The 22,521-nt window shown below is 36.5% G+C and overlaps 1 protein-coding gene and 1 long non-coding RNA gene across 5 annotated transcripts in view; both read right to left on the bottom strand.

The window, feature by feature from the left end:
• Positions 1-1,993: 1,993 nt before the first annotated feature.
• On the bottom strand, positions 1,994-3,151 carry LOC148129846 (uncharacterized). Its single transcript, XR_015750651.1, has 2 exons — positions 2,946-3,151; positions 1,994-2,857 (listed from the first exon to the last, which is right to left on the bottom strand). It is a non-coding gene; the product is annotated as an uncharacterized LOC148129846 (long non-coding RNA).
• Positions 3,152-11,454: 8,303 nt separating this feature from the next.
• The window catches only part of LOC113414946 (cytochrome P450 2J6-like), a 28,873-nt gene continuing 17,806 nt past the window's right edge, over positions 11,455-22,521 (bottom strand). For 3 of the 4 annotated variants that reach the window (XM_087971671.1, XM_026672083.2, XM_087971672.1), the window contains 6 exons: positions 16,957-17,117; positions 16,328-16,501; positions 14,842-14,980; positions 13,020-13,207; positions 12,631-12,772; positions 11,455-11,952 (listed from right to left, as the gene is read on the bottom strand). In XM_087971671.1, the coding sequence (XP_087827797.1) occupies positions 11,762-11,952; positions 12,631-12,772; positions 13,020-13,207; positions 14,842-14,980; positions 16,328-16,501; positions 16,957-17,117 (995 nt within the window). In that variant the 3' untranslated portion in view covers positions 11,455-11,761. Of the gene's footprint in view, positions 11,953-12,630; positions 12,773-12,820; positions 12,882-13,019; positions 13,208-14,841; positions 14,981-16,327; positions 16,502-16,956; positions 17,118-22,521 lie in introns of those variants that run through there. The other variant, XM_087971673.1, reaches the window with a different exon arrangement.

Here is a 22,521-nt window from a genome sequence, read left to right on the forward strand (position 1 = left end):
AGAAGTTTTTGCACTCAAGCCTGGTGGACGTTTGGAATATCTTGGTTGGTGTTTGGAGACTGTGTTTGAAATATTTCTTAATAACTTTATCTGGTGTTCTTGGCAGCCTTGCACCACCTTGGCAAGGCTCATTCTTACCAGAGACAATTAGTTTGAAACAGCCTTTTTAACCGTGAAGGAACGGAATTCGTAAAGAATCATTAAAAAGTTTTGCTGTTACCTTTGTTTCGTGTTTGTTTCCTTGGAACAAGGTTTGTGACAGAACAAGGTAACAAAACAAATAACTTGAAGAGGTATTAAAACGGTTTGAAAATTATACCATTACCTTTTTTCTTAGTGAACATATCAATAATGTAAAAGTCTGATCTCCCAGCAAATTCTGTGCCTTTGATCACAAAGACCTCTTTTGCTGAAGGAAATCCATGAGTCAAGACTAAAGGTTTGCTTCCCACATAAAGAGAGAAGACAGGGCCATATTTTTTTGCAAACTGAAATAAAACAACAGGATGACCAAAAAGTTATTAGGAAATCACCAAGAACCAATTGCTGCAATGATACAACGTAGCCTCACCAAGGTGAAGTTGAACAATTACCTGTAACTCCATCATGCTCCATTCTTCAAAATGATCAGCTGTTACCCCCTCCCTACTCAACGTGTAAGCATGTTGTATCCAGAACTTTCACTGGATTATTTAGTACAGGGGTCTGCAACCTTAAACGCTCAAGGAGCCAGTTGGACTCATTTCCCACAGAAAAAAAACCCCGGGAGCCAATAATTTAACAACTGGTGTGACTGGGTGGGCATGGCCAACTTGACGTCACTCACTCCCACCTGGTCACCTCTTGCTCTGGAATATAGAGTGAGTCTCCATCCCCCACCATCACCCTTACCTTCTCAGGCCAGATGAGGAGTGATGGGAAGTGGAGGGCCCAGCCAGGGTGGGGCTCAGCTGACAGGTAGCTGCAGCAGAGGGCCAAAAGAGCCGCAGGTTGCAGACCCCTGCCTCAGTAGCAATGATGGTATTCTACCGGTTCGGCCCAGTTTTACCGAGCCGGTAGCTATGATGAGCAGCGGAGACCAAACCGGTTCTGTCCATCACTCTGCTGTTGGACCCACCTGTCCACCCGCCTGGGCTCCCATACTCACCTTCATCCTCTGAATTTGAAGCGCAGCTGCTTTGCGCGGCACAGAAGAGTGCTGCACAGCAGCTGCTGAAGCGACTGGGATCATGCAGGCTTGTAGGAGGTGAGTTAGAATGCCTCTGTGCCTGCGCAAAGTGTGTGCACGCATGTAAAGTGCACCCATCAAGCCATGCCCACCAAACCGGTGGTAAAAATATTTGAATCCCACCACTGCTTAGTAGGAACATTGTACCATATTGTAGAGGGGAAAGGATTTATTTATAGATAACAATATAGCTCTTCTTCCTGCTTTCTGGCATGCAACCTCTTTACATACACCCACTTAAACTTAGAATCACTTTATTGTCACTTTGAATGTACACTAATCAGCATACATTAAAATGAAATTTCGTTGCATGCAGCTCTCAAATGATCACCGCCTCCAATATACACTAAACATGACAATAATATAAACAAACGAACAAGCAAGCAAGCATACACCCACATACCCACATAAATTATATGACGCAGAGAAACAACACAGTCTAATTTGGATGTATAAATGTACATTGCAAATTGGCAAAAGAGTCATTTGAGTGTGATGACTCTTTTGCCAGTTTGCAATGAACATTTATACATCCGAACTCAAAGGTGGCCGATATCAAAAGACCACACTATTTAGAATAGAATAAGATTAGAATAGAATAGGGAATAGGACAGGACAGGACAGGACAGAACAGAACAGAATAGAATAGAATAGCTTTATTGGCCAAGTGTGTTTGGACACATAAGGAATTTGTCTTCAGTGCATAAGCTCCCAGTGTACATAAAAGCTATAAGTGATAAATATGAGCATGGTTTTCCAGCAACATCATTTTAATACTTTATTTACAACATGATTCCACTTCAATGTCTAATTAACTTTTTAATTTTCGCTATTAGGCAGTACTTCATGCTAATCCTTCATATAGCAAGTTGGAATGTGTAAAGTTTAATTCAGCTCAAAGAACGACGCCAGGCACAGCATGTTTTCCAAAGGAGTGGGGCCCTTGACCTCATTTGTACTAACAACAGCCCAGAAACACATAGGAGCAACAGGGTGTTCCCTTTTCTAACTTTCACCATTTGTGAGAATTCACACACCTCCTTGGGGCAAAGACAAAGTGCAAACTCTACAATTATTGGAAGCCTTTCATCAGAAGCTTCCTTGTTAAAATCTCAAATTAAGAGCGGTGGATATTATACAAGAGAATTGCTACACATTGGTGTTTGTTTAAAAACAAGTTCCCCTAATTGCATAATGGACATTTAACATCAAAATGACAGAATGGAATTGCAATGCTTACAAGAAAGGGAAAGCAGTGACTTCCAGCAGCTGCATGGCATTTTCTCCCTTCTCCGAAGAATTTGGGGTTTTTTTAAGGTGGTCTAGAAAGATTTCTGGCTGTGTCCTAGGAAATTCCAAACATTGCTTTGGAAAGGGGCAGAGCTGACTCTTGGAATTCAGCTCAAACATTCGTAAACCTCCACACAATGCAAATAAACTCTGAAGAATCTTTTGGAAGCAGCTCAATGCCATTAGGATTGCTCGGAATCAAATGTGTATCTTTACGTAGCTGGAGTTTCAACCTCTGCATTTCAACGTTGATCAATATTTCTCCTCAGTCGGCTGCAGAATGTATTTTCAATCACACACAGAAACATTTAACAGACACAGCACTGCCCAGCCAGCCTCCTTTTAAAAAAGAATTACAGCCAAACGTCTTTCTTTTCTGCAAATTTGCTCCACGGAGTTTAATATAAGAGCAATTAAGGAGCCTTACCTGGTCGAATTTCTTCAGAGGGTCCCTCAATATTGAACTGAAGCAGATTCCCCAACAGAGGCAGCCTCCATGGCCCAGGGGGAAAGCCTTTGGGACGTCTGTTTTTCCAAAACCAGAAGAACAGGAGGGGAAAAAACGATGAGCCAGCTGAAAACAGCCATCTTCAAATCAGAGAATTCTCTTTGTTTCTCTGCTGTTATATTTCTCTGCTGGTGAAAAGCCAAAGAGGAAGTTTATTCCCTCAACGCTGGGATAAGATCGGATAACTGCACATTCAGAGCTGCAGCTGGGACCAGGGCTTTGTTGTTTTTAATGTTTTAATCTGTTCCGTTTTATAGTATGGCTAATATAGTTTCATCATGTAAAGTTCGGCTATAACTTAAGATCACAATTTGCCAAAAATGAACTTAAGCAGACGCTTTGAATAACAAAATCTAACTTATATTGATCAGTAAAAGGGTAAGACCTCTTCTCTCATACACACAGATATGTGAGGAAAGTTACAAAGCACATAGAGGAAAGTAACTCTTCTTATACCTTAAGATTCTTTTAGAAGTAGAGTAACTGCATTGTAAAACACTCTAACTTTGATTTACATCTCTCCTGCAAAAACAAATGTCCTTCTGGCACTTGTTTATCTTTCATTATTCCTTCTCCTATTGTCTTGCTAATCCATCACAATTGGCCATTTAAGAGGGCTATTAACAGCACACTTCAAAAGGTGTATATTGCTCCAGATGTAGGGAGTTATGTTCCCAGGGAGTGCTTTCCATTCTCAAGGGGGTGGAACATAAACCAGATGGATTCAGATTGATTTAGATGGGAAAATCATGTGTCTTCAGATGAGAGATATGTATCTAATTGCAGGCTAGTTTTACAACACGTGAAAGGTTAAAGAAATATTTTCTTCAACAGCAAGATAAGAAATGCCTATAGAGATAATACTTCTGTATACATAGGAAAACAACTGCCTAACATCAAGATAAGACATGCCTATAGAGTAATAAATCCTTCTACATACATAGGAAAACAATTGCCTAACATCAAGGTAAGATATGCCTATAGAGTAACTCTTTATTTAATGCTATAATATATCTTATTTCTTTCCCTTATGTGTTACCTTAACAGTTTTAACTTTTGTTGGGAGACCTCCTGCTCCCAGAGTTGGCTAGAACATGGGCAGCTATATAATCTGCATTGAAATGGACAGCCTATTGGCTCAGAATCTATTCCCAAGCATCAATATTCTGGAGAGAATAAAGTCTTTGCTAAGATCTTTGAAAGTCTAAATCTGAGGACACTCAGTTGGGTAGAACACACCAGGCTAAAAAAATGCCACCATTCCTGAACAACAATATATCATAAAGGGAGCAGGGCATGGGTGGGCTGCTGTGGGTTTGCAGCAGTTTGGGAGAGCCCCTAATTAAGATTCTATGCAGTTCAGAAAACCCCAAGTCCCACTCCTAGCTGGCTCCGTCCATCCCACCCCTGCCCCAGTTGCTACCAGTTCTGTGGGCATGGCTTGGTGGGCATGGCATGGCATGGCTTGATGGGCATAGCAGGGGAAGCATACCCTAACCCTAACCCATTCCTTCCCCACTCCTGGGGGAAGGATACTGCAATATCCCTATTCCCTCCCCACCCCACTAACCAGCTTTCCAGCTCCGTTCTCCTGTGCAGGGCAACAAAAGAAGACCCAGCCAATCACCTGGGACTCAAGAGGCAGAGAAGAGATGGGGGCAAGGCCAGTCAGAGGTGGGATTTGCCAGTTCTCTGAACTATTCAAAATGTTCATTACCAATTCTCTAGAACTGGTCAGAACCGGCTGAATACCACCTCAGCATATTAGACTATAGGAGAAAACATCAAGTATCTTGTGACACTGTTTCTTTAATTTTATTAAAAGGCGTAAGTTTTTGTGAACTACAAAGACAGCTCCGGAAGATTTATTGTGTGGTTAGACTGATACAGGATTTAACTTTGGATGAGGTGATGGGGCAGGAAGGGAAGTTGGCTGTGTGGGTGCAGCCTATACATAAAAGAGATTTGTAGTTTGTAATATTGAAGATTTGTAATAAAAAGTTTGTAATATAGAGAAGGCGGAGCCTCGTCGCTGCGATACAGCTGCAATCTCGGGGCTCTGAGATCGCAGCTGATATTCCCGCTCCTGGTCGGTCCCAACGGACCTAAACCGTCCCGTAGAGACGGTGATAGTAAGGGGCACGTTCTGTAGATCCCAGGGACATCGCAAGTCCCTGGTTGATCCAGAAGAAGCCCTTTTACCATCGGCGGGGAGGCAGCCATTAAGCTGCTGAAGCTGGGACAGCTCCGGAAGGAAGAGATCACAAGAGAAAGTGTATCGGCTTGGTGAGGACTTTTTTTTTCCTAATATTAATATTCGGGACTAAAGGACACTCTAAGAATGAGAAGAAATCTGTAAGATTTTTGACAAAACTGACTTAGCGGCGATTTTTAAAGAGAAATGTCAAAGTGAGGCTTGGCTTTTTACTTTTACTTTTTTCCCCCCTTTCATTGAACTTCTATGGTGATCTAGTTAAGCAGACTGGTTTTTTCTTTTATATTTACTAGTTCTTTTTTCTCCTTTTTGACTGTTTATATTTTATAAAATAGAGGCCCCCTTTAGTATTTTTTTTTCTCTAAATTAAATATATATACATATATTTTCGTTCTTTTTAGGCTTTTTTAGGGGGGAAGAAGGGGGAGTGGTTTTAAGAAATTTTGCAACACTGCCAACTAGAGGCTTGAAAATATCTTATTTGAAGTTGAGAGCCGGGAAAAAACTTTTTTCTCAAGGCCACTGGAAGTGATAAGATAGAGGGAAGAGCACTGGAGGATGTTTATACAGGTGCACTTCGGGACTTCTATTATTAATTGAATATTTGAAGCTTGGCTTTGAAATGTGTGGAGAAGCCAAATAAGAGTCTTGGATAAATAAAAGGCAGTGGGTGCTTTTTATTCTTTATTTTTTATTAACTGTTTTATCCCTCCCCCCCCCCAACCCCACAGCATTTTGTAATATTGGTATACTTATTTTTATTTTTTATTTTACCTCATTTTTATTTTATTTTTAAAGGGGAAGCCTCAGAATATTTATTTTTTCCTTTTTATCCTTTTTTATTGGGATTTTTGCCCTTTTATCTCTACTTTTAACTTATTTTTATGGTTATTTTCTATTTTTGAGATCTCTCAATTGGATTAAGGTGGGAAGAACCTGAAGAACTTCTTCTTTTTGCTTATTATTATTATTATTATTATTATTATTATTATTATTATTATTATTACATTGTTGGCTTTATTTTGTCTCTTTTTTCTCTTCATTTTTAATTTTTACTTTTGAATTATAATTGAGCATTTCACAATTGGATTAAGGTCTTGAAGAACCTGAAGAATTTTTCTTTTTTAATTTTGGGCTTTTTACTTCTTATTGGCCTTTTTTTTTTTTTTTTGGTGCTTTCCCTTTTTCTAATTGGATTATAATTGGTCACCTTATTAACTGGATTAAAAGAACTGGAAGACTCTGAGTCACGGAATGAGTAAGAGAATTTTACCTTCGGGCATTTCAACTTCTGCTCCTGTCTCCCCATCATATGGAGGACGACTTTCAATAATGGCAAAGCAAGATAAAACACAAATGGATTTAACGACGGTTATGCAAGGAATACAAGATCTTAAAATGAGCATGGAACAAAAAATGGAGAGTATTGATAAAAGAATTGGGAAGATTGATGAAAAATTTGAAAATTTTCAACAAATGATGGTGAATCATGATGAGAGAATCCAAAAAATAGAAGAGAAAGACAAACAAAGAGATGACATAATTGGAAATATCGATAGCAGATTAACAACGGTTGAACAAGAAAAAAGTGGGATGTTGAAGTGGGAGATGGACAGGTCAGAATTTTATCTTAGATTTTAAAATATTGAGGAGGAAAAAGGACAAAATTTGGCTGCAGTAATAATTGAAATCTTGGCTGGAGCCTTGGAAATAACAGAAGAAAAGATGATGGATGGAGTAGATGAGATATATTGAGTCTTCACAAGATATGCGACGAGGAACCAATTACCAAGAGAGGTTCATGTTAGATTCACCAAAAAAAACTATTAAAACCCAAATATTACAAGTGGCAAGAGAGAGGGTGTTGAAGTATAAAGACAAAGAGATTGTGGTCTTAAAACAAGTACCTAGAAAAGTGAGAGAGATTAGAAGAGAATATCGATTTTTGACTAAAAGGCTATTGGAAAAAGAGGTGAACTATAGATGGCTGATTCCAGAAGGATTAATGTTTACGTGGCAAGAACAGAGATACAGAATTGATTCAATTGAGAAAGCAGAAACATTCTACAAGGAACTCTTTGAAAGAAGAGAAATGGAGATAGAAAAAGAGAACATTTCAACTGAATCTGAAGAGGATCAAATGGAAATGAGAAAAGAGGAAGGGGCAATAGGTGGACAAGTGGAGACCAAAGAACAACGTGAAGTAAGATCCACGAGAGCTGTTAAACCTAAACATAAAGCATAACCATGGAGGAAAAAAAAATTGATTTCTATCAATATAAATGGACTGAATTCAGCTACTAAAAGAAGAAAAACCTTTCACAAATTAGAGAAGCTAAAATTTGATATAATTTGCCTACAAGAAGTACACATTAAAAAAAAACACGAACAACTACTGGCATGATCAAAATTAGGGAAAATATTTACTTCTCTGACTTACTGTAAGAAAAGAGGAGTGGTTTTGTATATTAAGGAAACTATTCCAGCAAAACTGACTTTTACTGATGAAGATGGAAGAGTATTAATGGTTGAAATAGTGGACAATAATACAAAAACACTTTTGGTTGCAATTTATGCCCCGAATGATAAACAAGAAGAATTTTATAAAAAATTACACATGAAAATAATTGAACTGGACTACGCTAATATACTTATGATGGGAGATTTCAATGGAATTGTAGACAATAAATTGGATTATACAGCAAAAGCAACACCACAAAATAGGACGACTCTCCCTAAATCTTTTTTTAAAATGACAGATGAATTAAATCTTAAAGACATATGGAGAGAAAGAAATGGTAAAACTCAACAATACACTTTTTATTACAATAGACATTTATCATGGTCCAGAATAGATATGATTTGGACATCAACAGAATTATTATCCAATATTCAAGAAATAAATATTGAAACAAGTACATGGGCAGACCATAATCCAATGACAATTAAATGGAAAGGACAAAAAAGAAGATCTAGATGGACATTAAATAATACTATTTTAAAGGAAAAAAACTTTACACAATGGATGGAAAAAGAATTGGCCTTCTTCTTCAATGTAAACAAAAAAGAGGACACTTCAATACAGAATGTTTGGGATACAATGAAGGCATATGCAAGAGGATTAATAATAGACTATTCAAAGAAAAAGAACATTAGGAAGAGGCAAATGATTAAAGCTCTAGAAGATGACCATAAAAAATTGGAAAAAGAATTACAAAAAGCGCCACAAAAAAAGATATTAGACTTTAAATGGACATAATTAAACATAAAATGGATCAAGCAGAGAAAGAAGAACTGGCACAAAAAATTAGAAGTGCTAAACAGAATTATTTTGAAGATGCAAATAGGCCAGGTAGATGGTTAGCATATAAATTGAGAAAAGAGAAAGAATCAAGGAAAATATTACAGTTAATAGACAATCAAGGCCAAGTATGCTATGGTAATAAAGAGAAAAAAGCAATCATTCGAGATTTTTATGGACAATTATATAAACAGGAGGGTCTTGATGAGGAAAAAATCAAACAGTATTTACAAAATGCTAACCTACCTAAGATACCTGATGAAACTGGGGAAATGTTAGAAAGTGCTATAACAATGATGGAATTAACTGAAGCACTCAACAGACAGAACAATGGAAAAGCACCAGGACCAGATGGTCTCCCGGCAGAATTTTATAGAACACTACAAGAATCGTTGAGCATTCCACTATTAGAAGTCATGAATGAAGTTATGGTAAATAAGAAAATACCTAAAACATGGTCAGAAGCTTATATTACACTTATCCCAAAAGAAGGGGTCGACCCATTACAAATTAAGAACTATAGACCTATTTCCTTATTGAATGCAGACTACAAAATCTTTGCTTCAATCTTGGCAGAGAGGCTTAAAAAATATTTAAATAATTTTATTCACCCTGATCAGAATGGATTTTTACCAAAGAGACAAATTAAAGACTATATGAGGATAATCCTGGATACATTGGAATATTACGAGGCGCATCCTGAAAAACAAATGGCTTTGATATTCTTAGATGCCCAAAAGGCATTTGATAACGTGAATTGGAGATTTATGCTATTATTATTGGAACAGATGGGCTTTGCTAGAAAATTTATTCAAGCAATAGAAGCCATATATTATAAGCAAACGGCAAAAGTAATGATAGATGGAGAACTTACAGACTCTATTAATATTAAAAAAGGTACAAGACAAGGATGTCCATTATCTCCTTTGTTATTTGTATTGATTTTGGAAGTGTTAAATAGAAATATTAGAGAGGATACAAATATAAAAGGAATGAAAGTTAAAAAGGAGGAATTTAAATTGCAAGCCTTTGCAGACGACTTGGTCTTTATTTTGGAAGATCCTCTTTAGACAGCTTTAAAACTATTCGAAAAGATAGAGATGTATGGTGAGATGGCTGGCTTGAAAATAAATAAAGACAAAACAAAGATTTTGACAAAGAACATGTTATTAAGACAAAGAGAAGAGCTGACAGACCTATTGAAAATTCAAGTTACGAATAAAGTTAAATATTTGGGGATATATTTGACATCAAGATGTACTACACTGAAAGAGAATAACTATATTAAACTTAAGCAGCAGATAGCATCTGATCTGAAAAAATAGGAAAACTTACAATTGTCACTGATAGGTAGAATTTCAACAATTAAGATGAATATTTTACCTAGAATGTTATATTTGTTTCAAACAATACCAATTAGGTTAGGTAAAGACTATTTTGAAGAATTAAATAAAATTGTGTTGAAGTATATATGGCAAGGTAAGAAAGCGAGAATAAAATTAAAACTTTTACAGGATGCTAGAATTAGAGGAGGATTTGGCCTTCCTAATTGGGAGTTGTATTATCAAGCTGCAAATTTAATGTGGGCTAAAGAATGGATAACGTTAAGAAAGACTAGATTGTTGGCATTAGAAGGACATGATTTACTATTGGGTTGGCATGCTTTTCTATGATATAAGGGAACTAAATCACAGGGTTATTTTAGAAGGCATTATATACGGGAATCGTTATGGTTGAATTGGGACAAAATTAAGAAACAATGTTATTTGAAAATTCCAGTTTGGTTATCAACTATTGAAGCCTTTTCTTATCCTATAATTTATAAGAAGGAACAAACAGTTAGATATGGGGAATTACTAGATGAAAAGGGTGAACTTAAAACGATGCAAAATTTAGAAGAACAAGGTATAAAGATGAATTGGTTTTCATATGCACAAATACATTCAAGGTATCTTAAAGATTCCAAAATGGAAGGATTTTATGACAAAATGACTGATTTAGATAGGATTTTGACAGGTACTGATGAAAAAGTGATTAAAAATTGTATAATTATTTGTTGGAAATTAAATTGGAGGAAGAACAAGTTAAAGAAACAATGATTGCTTGGGGGAAGAATTTTGGATATGGGATTGACTTAGAGAAATGGCAAAAGTTGTGGTCTCAAAATTATAAAGTGACAATGTCAACAGCATATAAAGAAAATTTGTATAAGATGTTTTACAGGTGGCATTTTCCCCCGACAAGAATAGCAAGAATGTTCAAGAACAAATCTGAAAAGTGCTGGAAATGTCATCAGATTCCTGGTTCATATTACCATATGTGGTGGACTTGTGAGGAGGCCTTCCTGGACTAGAATTCGCATATGGTTGGAAAAAATGACAAAGAAACATATAGATTTGAAGTCAGAGATTTTTTTATTGGGAATCTTACCTGATACATATAATAAAAACTTAAAGTATTTGATTGTAAATGTATTAACAGCGGCTAGGATTGTATTTGCTAAAACTTGGAAGAGTGAGAAAATACCATTAGAGGAAGAAATTATTAAGAAAAGATTGACATTTGAAATTAGAGAACAAGAAGATAAACAATTTTATGAAGTTTGGGATCTTTTTTATCAATGGTTAGATAATACAATATAATAATAGAATAGTTAGAAATTTAGGAAATAACGAATATACATTTTTTCCTGGTCTTGATAACACTTTTAGAATATTTTATTAAGATAGACTTGGTATGATTTCATGATTTGTTATAAAATAAAGTAACTAAATTACAGTTATCTCGCTTAAGTATGAATTAGTAAAATTATAGTCAAATGATTGTTTAATAATGATATTAGGATATATAATTGTTGATCGATAATATGAGTTATTATGTAACAATTATTATGATGACTATGAAATGGATGCACAAAAAGGAGTGGTAAACCAACCGATACACTGTCTGTAAATATATGAAGAATGATGATGTTTTTTATGTTATGTTTTATGTTTTTTGTGTTTTTGTTTGTCGTTAAAATCAATAAAAACTTTTATTAAAAAAAAAAAGTTTGTAATATTGAAGATAATTTTTTCAGACCATCTAGTATAAATCTTTTGTTCAGGTAACTGCTTTAAACTGTATAGCCTATAAATTCCATCTGGATTTTTCAAGTGCCTTTGGTCTCTTCTTGGAGAGGATGACTTTGCTTTGAGTGATGGAAAATCTTCCCTTGATCTAGTTGCTTTCCTGGCGACTTTTCATTAATATTTTAAAGCTTGACGGAAATAGTGTGAAACCAAAGTTAGGTGTGAGATCTGGTGCCCGGGATTTATCTGGCCAAGATAGCTGGAAATTTCTCAGGATGCTGGTGAGGAAGAGGAAGAGCTCCATCCGAGCCAGATTTTCTCCTAAACAAACCCTTGGTCCTGAAAAGTCAAAGACAAGATGAACTATCACAGCTGTTCATCTAGAACAGTGCACACTTCAGCACACTTCACACCCCTGAAACACAGAGTTGTAGTTTTCTAATGTTATGTGAAATTGGCTAGTTTCCTTAGGATTAATGGATGTGTGTGTGTGTGTGTGTGTGTGTGTGTGTGTGTTGGGTGTGAGAGAGGTGGAGAATAGCAAAGCAAAACATGCCTTTTCTGGCACATGAATTGGCATATTTTCTGGTTGATCTTGTTGAAGGATACACGCATGGAGAGAATCTACATCCATGCTTTCACAAACATGGATGAATATATCCCCAAAATGAATGCTTCTCCCCATTGGCTACATTCACAATTTTCTCCATCTAAGGATGCACTGAAGCAGAAGGTTTAAGCACAGGAACTGAGTTCACGGGCTTGTCTACTTCCTGGTTCTGTGTGTTGTGCAGCCCTTGCCATTCAAGGTCTGCACAACATTCAAGTAAGGGGCGTGCATAAGCGCACCAATGTGCCTACCGTCCCTGTGTTAATGTTCCCTTTTATCCATATATATTTCTCATATTAATAACCATGTGTATATTCTTATCTATATTATCAGATTCATACTCGACAAAATAAATAAATACAAAATAAAAATAAATTCAAAGTAAAACAGACACAGGGTTAATTTACCTGCTGAAAATGCCAAAAAGGCTTCCGGCTTCACAAACTCTCCCTTTGCATTCAGGAAGTTGGAGGGGTTGAACTCGTGGGGGAACTTCCACTGGGATTCATCATGATGAACAGAATGGAGGTTGATTAAAATGAGGGCGCCCTGAAAATGTCAGGAAAAGTAGATCACACGGAAGAAAGTGCTCCGTGATGGAAGGGATCTTGAATCAATCTGCTTGAGCCCTTTTGCGATCTGGTTCAAGAATGGACCACTGGTGGTGAAAAGAATCATACGGCTGAAAGGGAACTTGGTGGTCTTCTAGTCCAACCCCCTTCCCAAGGCAGTTCCCTTTATCTTCATTGTACAGCCTCCAGACCCATGGCCCACCTATGAAGGTTCCCAGTTTTACCTTGGGAATTTGATAGCCGCAAAGCTGTGCATTTTGGATGGGCGCGTGAGGTGCTCCGAGAGGAACAACAGTTGTACAGCGTTGGATTTCATGAATGACGGCATTTGTGTAGGACAGCTTTTCCCGATCTTCATATTGCAGGTTGGAATTACTTCCCAGAAAAAAGTCTATTTCCTTCTGGCATTTCTCTGCAGTGCAAATAAATTAGTTACTGAGGAGGGTAAGGAAGGAGACCTCAACAGAATTGTGTAGACTGGGAAGAAGGACTGAAACATTTTAAAGTCAAACTCAAGGACCAGATCCCAGATCTGGCCCATGGGGGGCTTAGATGTGGCCCGTGAGGCTGCTCTGGAAACAGCGAAGGACCGCCCTGTGGTGCCACTACCAGCAAAAGTGGAGTTCCATAATTTCTGGAGGCAAAGTGTTCCACTGGTGAATCGTTCTCACTGTCGGGAAGTTTCTCCTTAATTCCAGGTTGCTTCTCTCCTTGGTTTTGTGGCCAATCCCAAGAACAGGAAATTTAGCCTTCCTGAGAAATTCATTTCACGGTTTGGCCTACTTAGTGGGACTAACACGAGATGCAAAGCTAATGTGATCTGCCTATGGGAAATGTTTCTTATGGTGTTGAGGTTTCAATTGGCATTCCATTAGAGAAAAGGAGCTTCAGACATGTATAATAAATATGCAGAAGTCTCTTTTTAGCTAACTGGACAGAAAGGGAGGAGACCCAGCACAATTAGATTCTGTTATTGTAGCCAATCTCCATGAAAGCAGTTTTAGCTTCCTGAAGAATTCATTCCATGGTCTCACAGGGGTCTCAAACTCAATTTACCTGGGGGCCGCTGGAGGCAGAGTCTGGGTGAGGCTGGGCCGCATAAGGGATTCCACAAAAAACGTTGTTAAAAAAATATCTTCAAATGTCATCAACAGTTAATGATTTCTCCAATACATGAACTGTCCTGAACACATGAATGGAACATTGAATGAAGATCATGAACAGTTCCTCAGAACATGGCTTCTCCAGCTTACTCCTTGCTGCCAGAGACTTGACAACGCTTCCTCTCACATATCTGAGCCACGTTTGGCTTGAGAGAGGAGGCACTTGAGACCCTCAGTATGGCTTGAAGATGATCATCAGTAAGTCTGGACCTGTACTTGGACTTGTTAAAGTTCAGGGTGGAGAAGAAGCCATGACGAGGAACGGCGGGCGGGACCTCCTTCAGAGGTCCATTCTTCCTGCGGGCCGCACTAATATTATACTTTCGTATCACGGTGGGGGCCACAGGATATCGTCCTGTGGGCCACAATTGGCCCGCGGGCCGCGAGTTTGAGACCCCTGATCTAGTAGGATTGACAATGATATTGTAAAGTGCAGGAAATCAGGAGTCCTGGCAGTTCAAAACAATATTCAAAACTCTACAAGAATCTGAACTACTAATGGTCAAAGCAAATTGGAGAGAGATAAGAGTCAACAGAATTCAAAGAGGGCTGGACTTAGATCTCTTGTGGACTCCAGACTGAAGATGCACTTGACCCCACCCTCAGGCTCAGCCTGGTCATCTCCTACATACATTTTTGAAAACATCACACTGATTCCCCATGTTTTGCATCCTTCTCAACTTGGTGCTCTCCTTGAGTTGTGGGAGAACAATGCATCTCTATCTGGGGATTCTTCGAGGTGTTATAGTTCTAAACATAACAGAAGGGATGAACCTGTCTAAATCCAAATGAAGCTTTTAGAAAAGTCAGGAATCACCCCTTCGAGACCCATCCTGATTTTGCATGGTTAATATAAGATCTTCATCATTTGCTATTTCCATACCTTGGATCTCTGGGAAGGCTACCAAATAGAGCAATGCCCATTGAATTGTTCTAGCTGTTGTCTCTGATCCAGCACTCAAAAGGTCCATCAATAAAACTCGTAATTGTTCTTCTTCAAAACTTGAACCTTTCCGCTCTGCCTTTTATTAGTTAAAACAAAAAAAAGAAAGAGAATACAGTCCTCAACATATATGAACCTGTCCTGAACCATTTGTTCAGTGATGGTTTGAGGTTATGACAATGCTGAAATGAAATGAAATGAAATAATGAAATGAAATGAAATGAAATGAAATGAAATGAACAGAGTAGAGTAAGGTAGAATAGTGAATAGAGAGGAGAGGAGAATAGAGAATAGAGAATAGAGAATAGAGAGTAGAGTAGAGTAGAGTAGAGTAGAGTAGAGTAGAGTAGAGTAGAGTAGAGTAGAGTAGAATAGAACAGGAATAGAATAGAGTAGAGTAGAGTAGAATAGAATAGAATAGAATAGAATAGAATAGAATAGAATAGAATAGAATAGAATAGAATAATGGAATATAGAAATAGAATAGAATAGAATAGAATAGAATAGAATAGAATAGAATAGAATAGAATAGAATAGAATAGAATAGAATAGAATAGAATTTCTTATGACTTAGGGACTGTTTTCACATTTAAGACCATTACACTGTCCTGCAGTCACATGATCAGAATTTGGGCACTTGGAAACCAGCAGGCATCTATGACAGTTGCAGAATCCATGGGTCATGTGATCACCATTTACAAGGTTCCCACTCTCAAAGTCCATGAGAGAAGATGGATTTACTTAATAACCACAGTGATTCACTTAACACTACAAGGTTGTAAAATCGGGTGTGAATTGCTTCACAAATGCCTTGCTTAGTGATGGAAGCTCCAGTCCCAACTGGGGTTAAAAAATGAGGACCATTTGCATTATTCTAGAATATTTTCCAATCATATCTATTGAATGAAATTCATATTTGTTCGTGTTCTGATTTATAGGACAATGGGTTGGCTGGGTTTATGCCACAGGCTAAGCAAAGTCCCATAGACGAGATAACACAATAGCTTGTTCCTTTCTTTAGGACAAAACTCCAATTCACACAAAGTTCCAAAGAGTTTCTATGGAAGTTGTTTAACTAACCAAGCAACCAATTTTGTATGTAATTAGATTATCAAATGAGGTTAGGGCCATCCACAAGATATCTGTTTTTCATAGTCACACAACTGTAATGTGGTAGCCACAGATACAAGATGAGAAAAGCAGATTGTTTACTGGCCGGATGTCCTTCCTGTTGCCAATGCGGAGTTTTGTTCAGCGGATATATTCTCAGTGTGCCCAGAGAGAGAAATATCTGCCTCTATCTAGAATCAAACTCACAGCCTCCTAATTGTGAGGTGAGAGCCCCACTTCTAGGCCACTGCACCACTCAATGAGAAAAACTATACAAGAGTGTAAAATCAAACAAAGGGGGGTGGATTTTTTTTACCTTCTTAATTTCTTCTAGGTATGCGTCAACGAAATCCCGGGTTTCTCCAGAAATAAACATTGTCTTGTGTTCCTCCACCTCTTTTTCAAGGAAAGCAAAGATTTTTTGGGCATTTCTTACTATTCTCTGATGTGGCAGGGGAAGCCTTCTCACTAAGGGCACACCATTGTAAAGCTACCAAAAAGGAGAAAACAAATCAAAATTAATTAAACTGATCATCAGGTAATATACACTGTAGGGTGTGTTGGGAGAGAAAAAACACCTTTGACTATCTATACTCATGAAGGTTATTTCATGTTCAACTTTTGATAGGGCACAAATATTCACAAAGTTAATATTTCAATAAAGCGGTGTCATGCTCTAATTAACTCTGGTTCCTGCAGGCTCAACCAAGTCAGTCATCAAATTATGACATTCCTTTAAAAGTAAATAAAGTTATGCAAGGAAAATTGGATGGAATTCTAAAATATATGAAGCATTTCATCTACCGGTGTTATAATATCCTGCAGATTTGTATTTTCCAACCTCAACAACTTTTAGAGAGGTGGACATTTAATTCCAATAGACTGAAATTCCCATTAGCATCTCTGAGAATTGTGACTGTTTTCCTGTGCTCCTATCAAGGATACCATGGCCCAGGGTCCAACTAGCAGTTTGAGATTTTGATGTAAAATGTTCAGCACAGTCCTTAAAGAGCTGTCATTGTTTTCAAAACGTTTCCCAAACAGAATGGAAGACATGATGTTGGTGACTGCAGTTTCGACAAATGGCTGAGGATCAAAAGGTGCACCTGCAGAATAAAGCAAAAGAAAATAAGATTAGAGATAATCCTGTGATTGTTCATATTAATTATATTATTGTTAATTATATTATTGTTAATATGGTTTTCCCAGTTGCAATGTATGGCTGTGAAAGTTGGACCATAAGAAAGGCTGAATGCAGGAGGGCGGGGCTGGTGTCGCAGCAGTACGACGTGCGATCTTGAAGCTCCAAGATCTCCATCGATATCTCTGTTGCTGGGCGGTCCTTTTGGACCTAAACCGCCCTGTAGAGATGTTGATAGAGAAGGGCACATCCTGCTGATCCCAGGGACATCACAAAGTCCTTGGTAGATCCAGGAGAAGCCCTTTTTTCCAGCGGCAGAGAAGCGGCCATTGAAGCTGCTGAAGCTGGGACAGCTCCGGAACGGAAGAAAGCTGGAGAGAAAGTGTGTCAGTTTGGTGAGATAACTTCTAATTATTATTTGAGAGAACACACTAAAAGACTAAAAGAAAACATCTTTTAGTCTTTTAGACAGAAGAGGTTAAGTGGCGAGATTAAGCCTGAGTCAAACTTAGTGGTTTTTCTTAATCCTTTTTATTGCTGGATTCTTTACAAACACTTTTTAATTTCAAACTGGACTGTGTTTTTTTTCCTTTTTTATATAACTACTTAATAATTTTTTTTGTTTAAGACTTTCTTTCTTTTTCTTTTTTCAATGCATTATTGTATAGTTTTATTTGTACTTCTTAATTTCTTTCTTTTTCTTTTGTTTTGAATATAAGGAGAGAAGTGAAAGTAGAGGATAATAAGTAACACTGCCACTCAGTGGCTTGGAAACATTGTTTTCTTTCTCTTGTTTGAGTGTTTGATAACTTTGAGAAAAGTAAGAGCTGGTATTAAATTTCAAGGACTCTGAGCCTGTTTATTGAGAAGATAGTGGGATGAGCATGGAAGATAGTTTATACAGGTTCTCCTCTGGGATACTATCAGTGGCTGGAGTCTGGAGTTGAAAGAAAACTCAGAGTTGAAAGAAAGAAGATTGCAGTGACCTTGGAAAGAGAACTGTAAATTTTGTTTGGAATTCAACAGAAGTGTCTTGGATATTATATAGTGGCAGCTTTTTCTCTTTGACAGAAAACTTTTTTAGGTTTTTTTTAGTGTTACCTCTCTACTTTCCCCCTCACTTAGTTATTTTTAGCTGGACTGTGGCCTTTTGGAGGAGAAGCCTGTGTTTCCTTTGCTTTTTCTAGAGAAGGTGCATTTCTTTTCTCCTTTTCTTTGGAAATATTATTTTTACATATATTTCTCTTTTTTTTTCTGCTGGAGATTGTTAATTGTAATATTTGGTTTATCCCACTCCACTTAATTGGATTAAGGTATAGAAGAACCTGAAGATGTTTATTTTTACTTTTTATTATGATTGACCTGCAAAAATTTATTAGAGAATATTAATAATAGATGAATAGATTAAGAGAGAATATTGAACAGAGAACAGAAAAAACAGATGAAAAGTGGTGAATATACACCAAATGTTGACACAATATGAAGATAGACTCCAAAAAATTGAAGAAAAAGATGAACAAAGAGATAAGAAAACTGGAGATATTAATAACAGACTGAATGTGGTTGAAAGAGACAAGAGTGGAATATTGAGATGGGAGATTGACAGATCAGAATTTTATCTAGATTTCAAAACATAGAAGAAAAGGGAGAAAACTTGGCAGACATAATGATAGAAATCCTGGTAGAGGCATTGCAGATAGCCAAAGAGAAGATGATGGATGGAATAGATGAGCTGTTTCAAGTTTTTACAAGGTATGCAATGAGAAATAAACTATCAAGAGAAGTCCATATAAGATTTACTAAGAAAGCAATCAAAATGCAAATACTACAGATTGCAAGAGAGAAAACACTGAAATACAAAGACAAGGAAATTGTGGTCCTGAAACAAATACTGAGAAGTATGAGAGAGATGAGCAGAGAATATCAATTTCTGACTAAAATATTACTTAAGAAAGATGTTAACTACAGATGACTGATACCAGAAGGTCTCATGTTTACATGGCAAGAATAAAGACTCAGAATAGATTCAACTGAGAAAGCAGAACTATTTCATGCAGAATATTTTAGAGGGAGAGACAGGAAGAGAAGAGTCATTAATTGAATTCCAAGAGGAATGTTTAGCAGTAACTGAAAAAGAAGAAGGTGCAGTAGGCGGCAATGTGGAATCTAGAGAACAAGGAGAACCAAGATCTACAAGAGCAGTAAGCTCTTATAAAATATAAATATGGAAGAGAAAAAATTGATTACAATTAATATAAATGGACTTAATTCATCTACCAAAAGAAAGAAAACATTTCATAAACTAGAGAAATTAAAATTTGATATAATCTGTCTACAAGAAGCACATATTAAAAAGCAACATGAACAAATATTGATACAGCCAAAATTAGGGAAAATATTTACTGCGTTGACATGATAAAAGAAAAGAGGAGTGGTTTTACATATTAGAGACACAAACCCAGCAGAATAAATATATGCAGATGATGATGGAAGAATCTTGATGGTGGAAACAATGGACAATAATATGAAAATACTCTTAATAGCAATTTATGCTCCAAATGATAACCAAGAAGAATTTTATAGAAAATTACACATGAAAATAATTGAATTGAACTATGCTAATATTTGCATGATGGGAGACTTTAATGGAATAGTAAATGAGAAATTGGACTATAAAACACAGAAAACAATAAAGCAAAGTAGAAAGACTCTTCCAAAATCCTTTTTTAAAATGACAGATGAAATGAATTTAAAAGATGCATGGAGCGAAAGAAACGCTAAAAATAGACAATATACTTTTTACTCAAATAGACACGCATCATGGTCTAGAATAGATATGATATGAATGTCAATGGAATTGATTTTTAATATACAGGAAATTGATATAGAAACAAGTACTTGGGCAGACCACAGTCCAATGACAATTAAATGGAAAGGACAAAGGAGAAGATCTAGATGGACTTTAAACAATACTATATTAAAAGAAAAGGACTTTGCATAAAAATGGAGAAAGAATTGGCATTCTTCTTTGAAGAAAACAGAAAAGAGGACACATCAATGCAAAACCTTTGGGATACAATGATGGCACATACCAGAGGCTTGATTGTATTACTATACAAGGAAAAGAAATACTAAGAAAAGATAAGCATTTAAAACATTAGAGGATGATTACAAGAGACTTGAAAAAGAGTTAGAGAAATTTCCAAATAAAAAGGACATTAAAATAAAAATGGACACAATTAAACATAAAATGGAACTAAATATATATATATCGAAGCATATATCACACTTGTGCCAAAGGAGGACGCTGATCCACAACAAATTAAGAACTATAGACCTATTTCCCTGCTAAATTCAGACTATAAAATCTTCGCTTCAATATTGGCAAAAAGACTTAAAAGATATTTAAATAACTTTATTTATTTATTTATTTATTTATTTGATTTGCCAATTGTTTACAAGATAATAAGTATAAGTGTATACATAGTTGTGAATACATGAAATGGGTACATATAAGAAAAATAAAAGAAGAATAAGAGAAACAATAGGACAGGGACGGTAGGCACGTTGGTGCGCTTATGCACGCCCCCTACAGACCTCTTAGGAAAGGGGTGAGGTCAATAGTAGACCTTTATTCATCCTTATTCATCTTTATTCACCTTTATTCACCCTTATTCATCCAGATCAAAATGTGTTTCTGCCAAAGAGACAAATTAAAGATAACATGAGAATATTCTGGACACTTTGGAATACTACAAGGCACATCCTGAAAAACAAATGGCTTTGATATTTTTAGATGCACAGAAAGGCCTTGACAAAGTTAATTGGCAATTTATGTTATTACAGCTGGAGCAGATGGGCTTTGGTAAGAAATTCACTCAAGCCATAGAAACTATATATTATAAACAAACAGCAAAGGTAATGATAAATGGGGAACTGACCGATTCTATTGATATAAGGAAAGGGACAAGACAAGGTTGCCCACTGTCACCTCTGTTGTTTGTGTTAACATTAGAAGTGTTAAATAGAAATATTAGAGAAGGAAAAGAAAATTAAAAAGGAAGAATATAAATTGCAAGCAGTTGCAGATTATCTGGTTTTTATTTTAGAGGATCCATTAGAAACAGGATTTAAATTGATGGAAAAAGATAGAGGAATATGGAAAAGTAGCAGGTTTGAAAATAAATAAAGATAAAGAAAGATTTTGACAAAGAATATGTTAGCAAGACAAAAGGAAGAATTGGCAGAAGTTTTGAAGATCCAGGTCAAAAATAAGGTTAAGTACTTGGGGATACATTTGACAGCAAGATGCAGTACACTTAAATAGAATAATTATCATAAACTCAAACAACGGATTGTGACAGATCTGACAAAATTGGAAAATTTACAACTATCATTAATAGGGACAATATCAACAATTAAGATGAATATATTATTATCTGTTCCAGAGAATTCCAATTAGGCTAGAGAAAGATTATTTTGAAGATTTAAATAAAATAGTGTGGAAGTTTATTTGGCAGGTAAAGAAAGCAAGAATAAAACTAAAACCATTGCAAGATGCTAGAACAAGAGGAGGATTTGGCCTGGCTAATTGGGAGTTATACTATCAGGCGACAAACTTGATGTGGGTTAAGGAATGGATAACACTAAGAAATACTAGATTATTGAAATTAGAAGGATGTGATTTGTTGTTGGGATGGCACGCCTTCTTATGATACAAGGGAACTAAAACAAAGGGGTATTTCAGAAGACATTATATACGAGAAGCTTTGTTATTAAACTGGGAGAAGATTAAAAGGCAACATTATTTAAAAATTCCAATATGGTTATCAACTATATCAACTATTGAAGCATTTTCATATCCAATAACATATAAAAAGGAACAAACAGTTAGATATGGTGAAATATTGAATATAAAGGGTGAACTTAAATCTATGCAAACAGACAACAAATGGTCAAAATCGGGAGCGTCCTATCAAATCCAGTACCTGTCAATAGTGGTGTCCCCCAGGGCAGTGTTCTAGGACCAACTCTCTTCATACTCTACATATATGACCTCTGTGATCATATTAAGAGCAATTGCGTTCTCTTCGCTGATGATGTAAAGCTGTTCAATACCACAGACAATACTGCTACCCTACAAAAAGATCTTGACTATGTATCTGAATGGTCAAACAAATGGCAACTTCAAATCTCAACAAATAAATGCTCTGTCTTACATATTGGCAAAAAAATCAGAAAATAAAATACAAGCTGAATAGTCAAGATCTTGTTGATGACCCAAGCTCTGTAAAGGACCTTGGAATACTCACCTCTAATGATCTAAGTGCTAGAGCCCACTGCAACTACATAGCCAAAAAGGCATTAAG

Source organism: Notechis scutatus, chromosome 9 (genome assembly GCF_049901735.1).
Source record: "Notechis scutatus isolate UNSWTSFEM ecotype Mainland chromosome 9, rNotScu1.2, whole genome shotgun sequence".
Lineage (NCBI taxonomy): Eukaryota > Metazoa > Chordata > Lepidosauria > Squamata > Elapidae > Notechis > Notechis scutatus.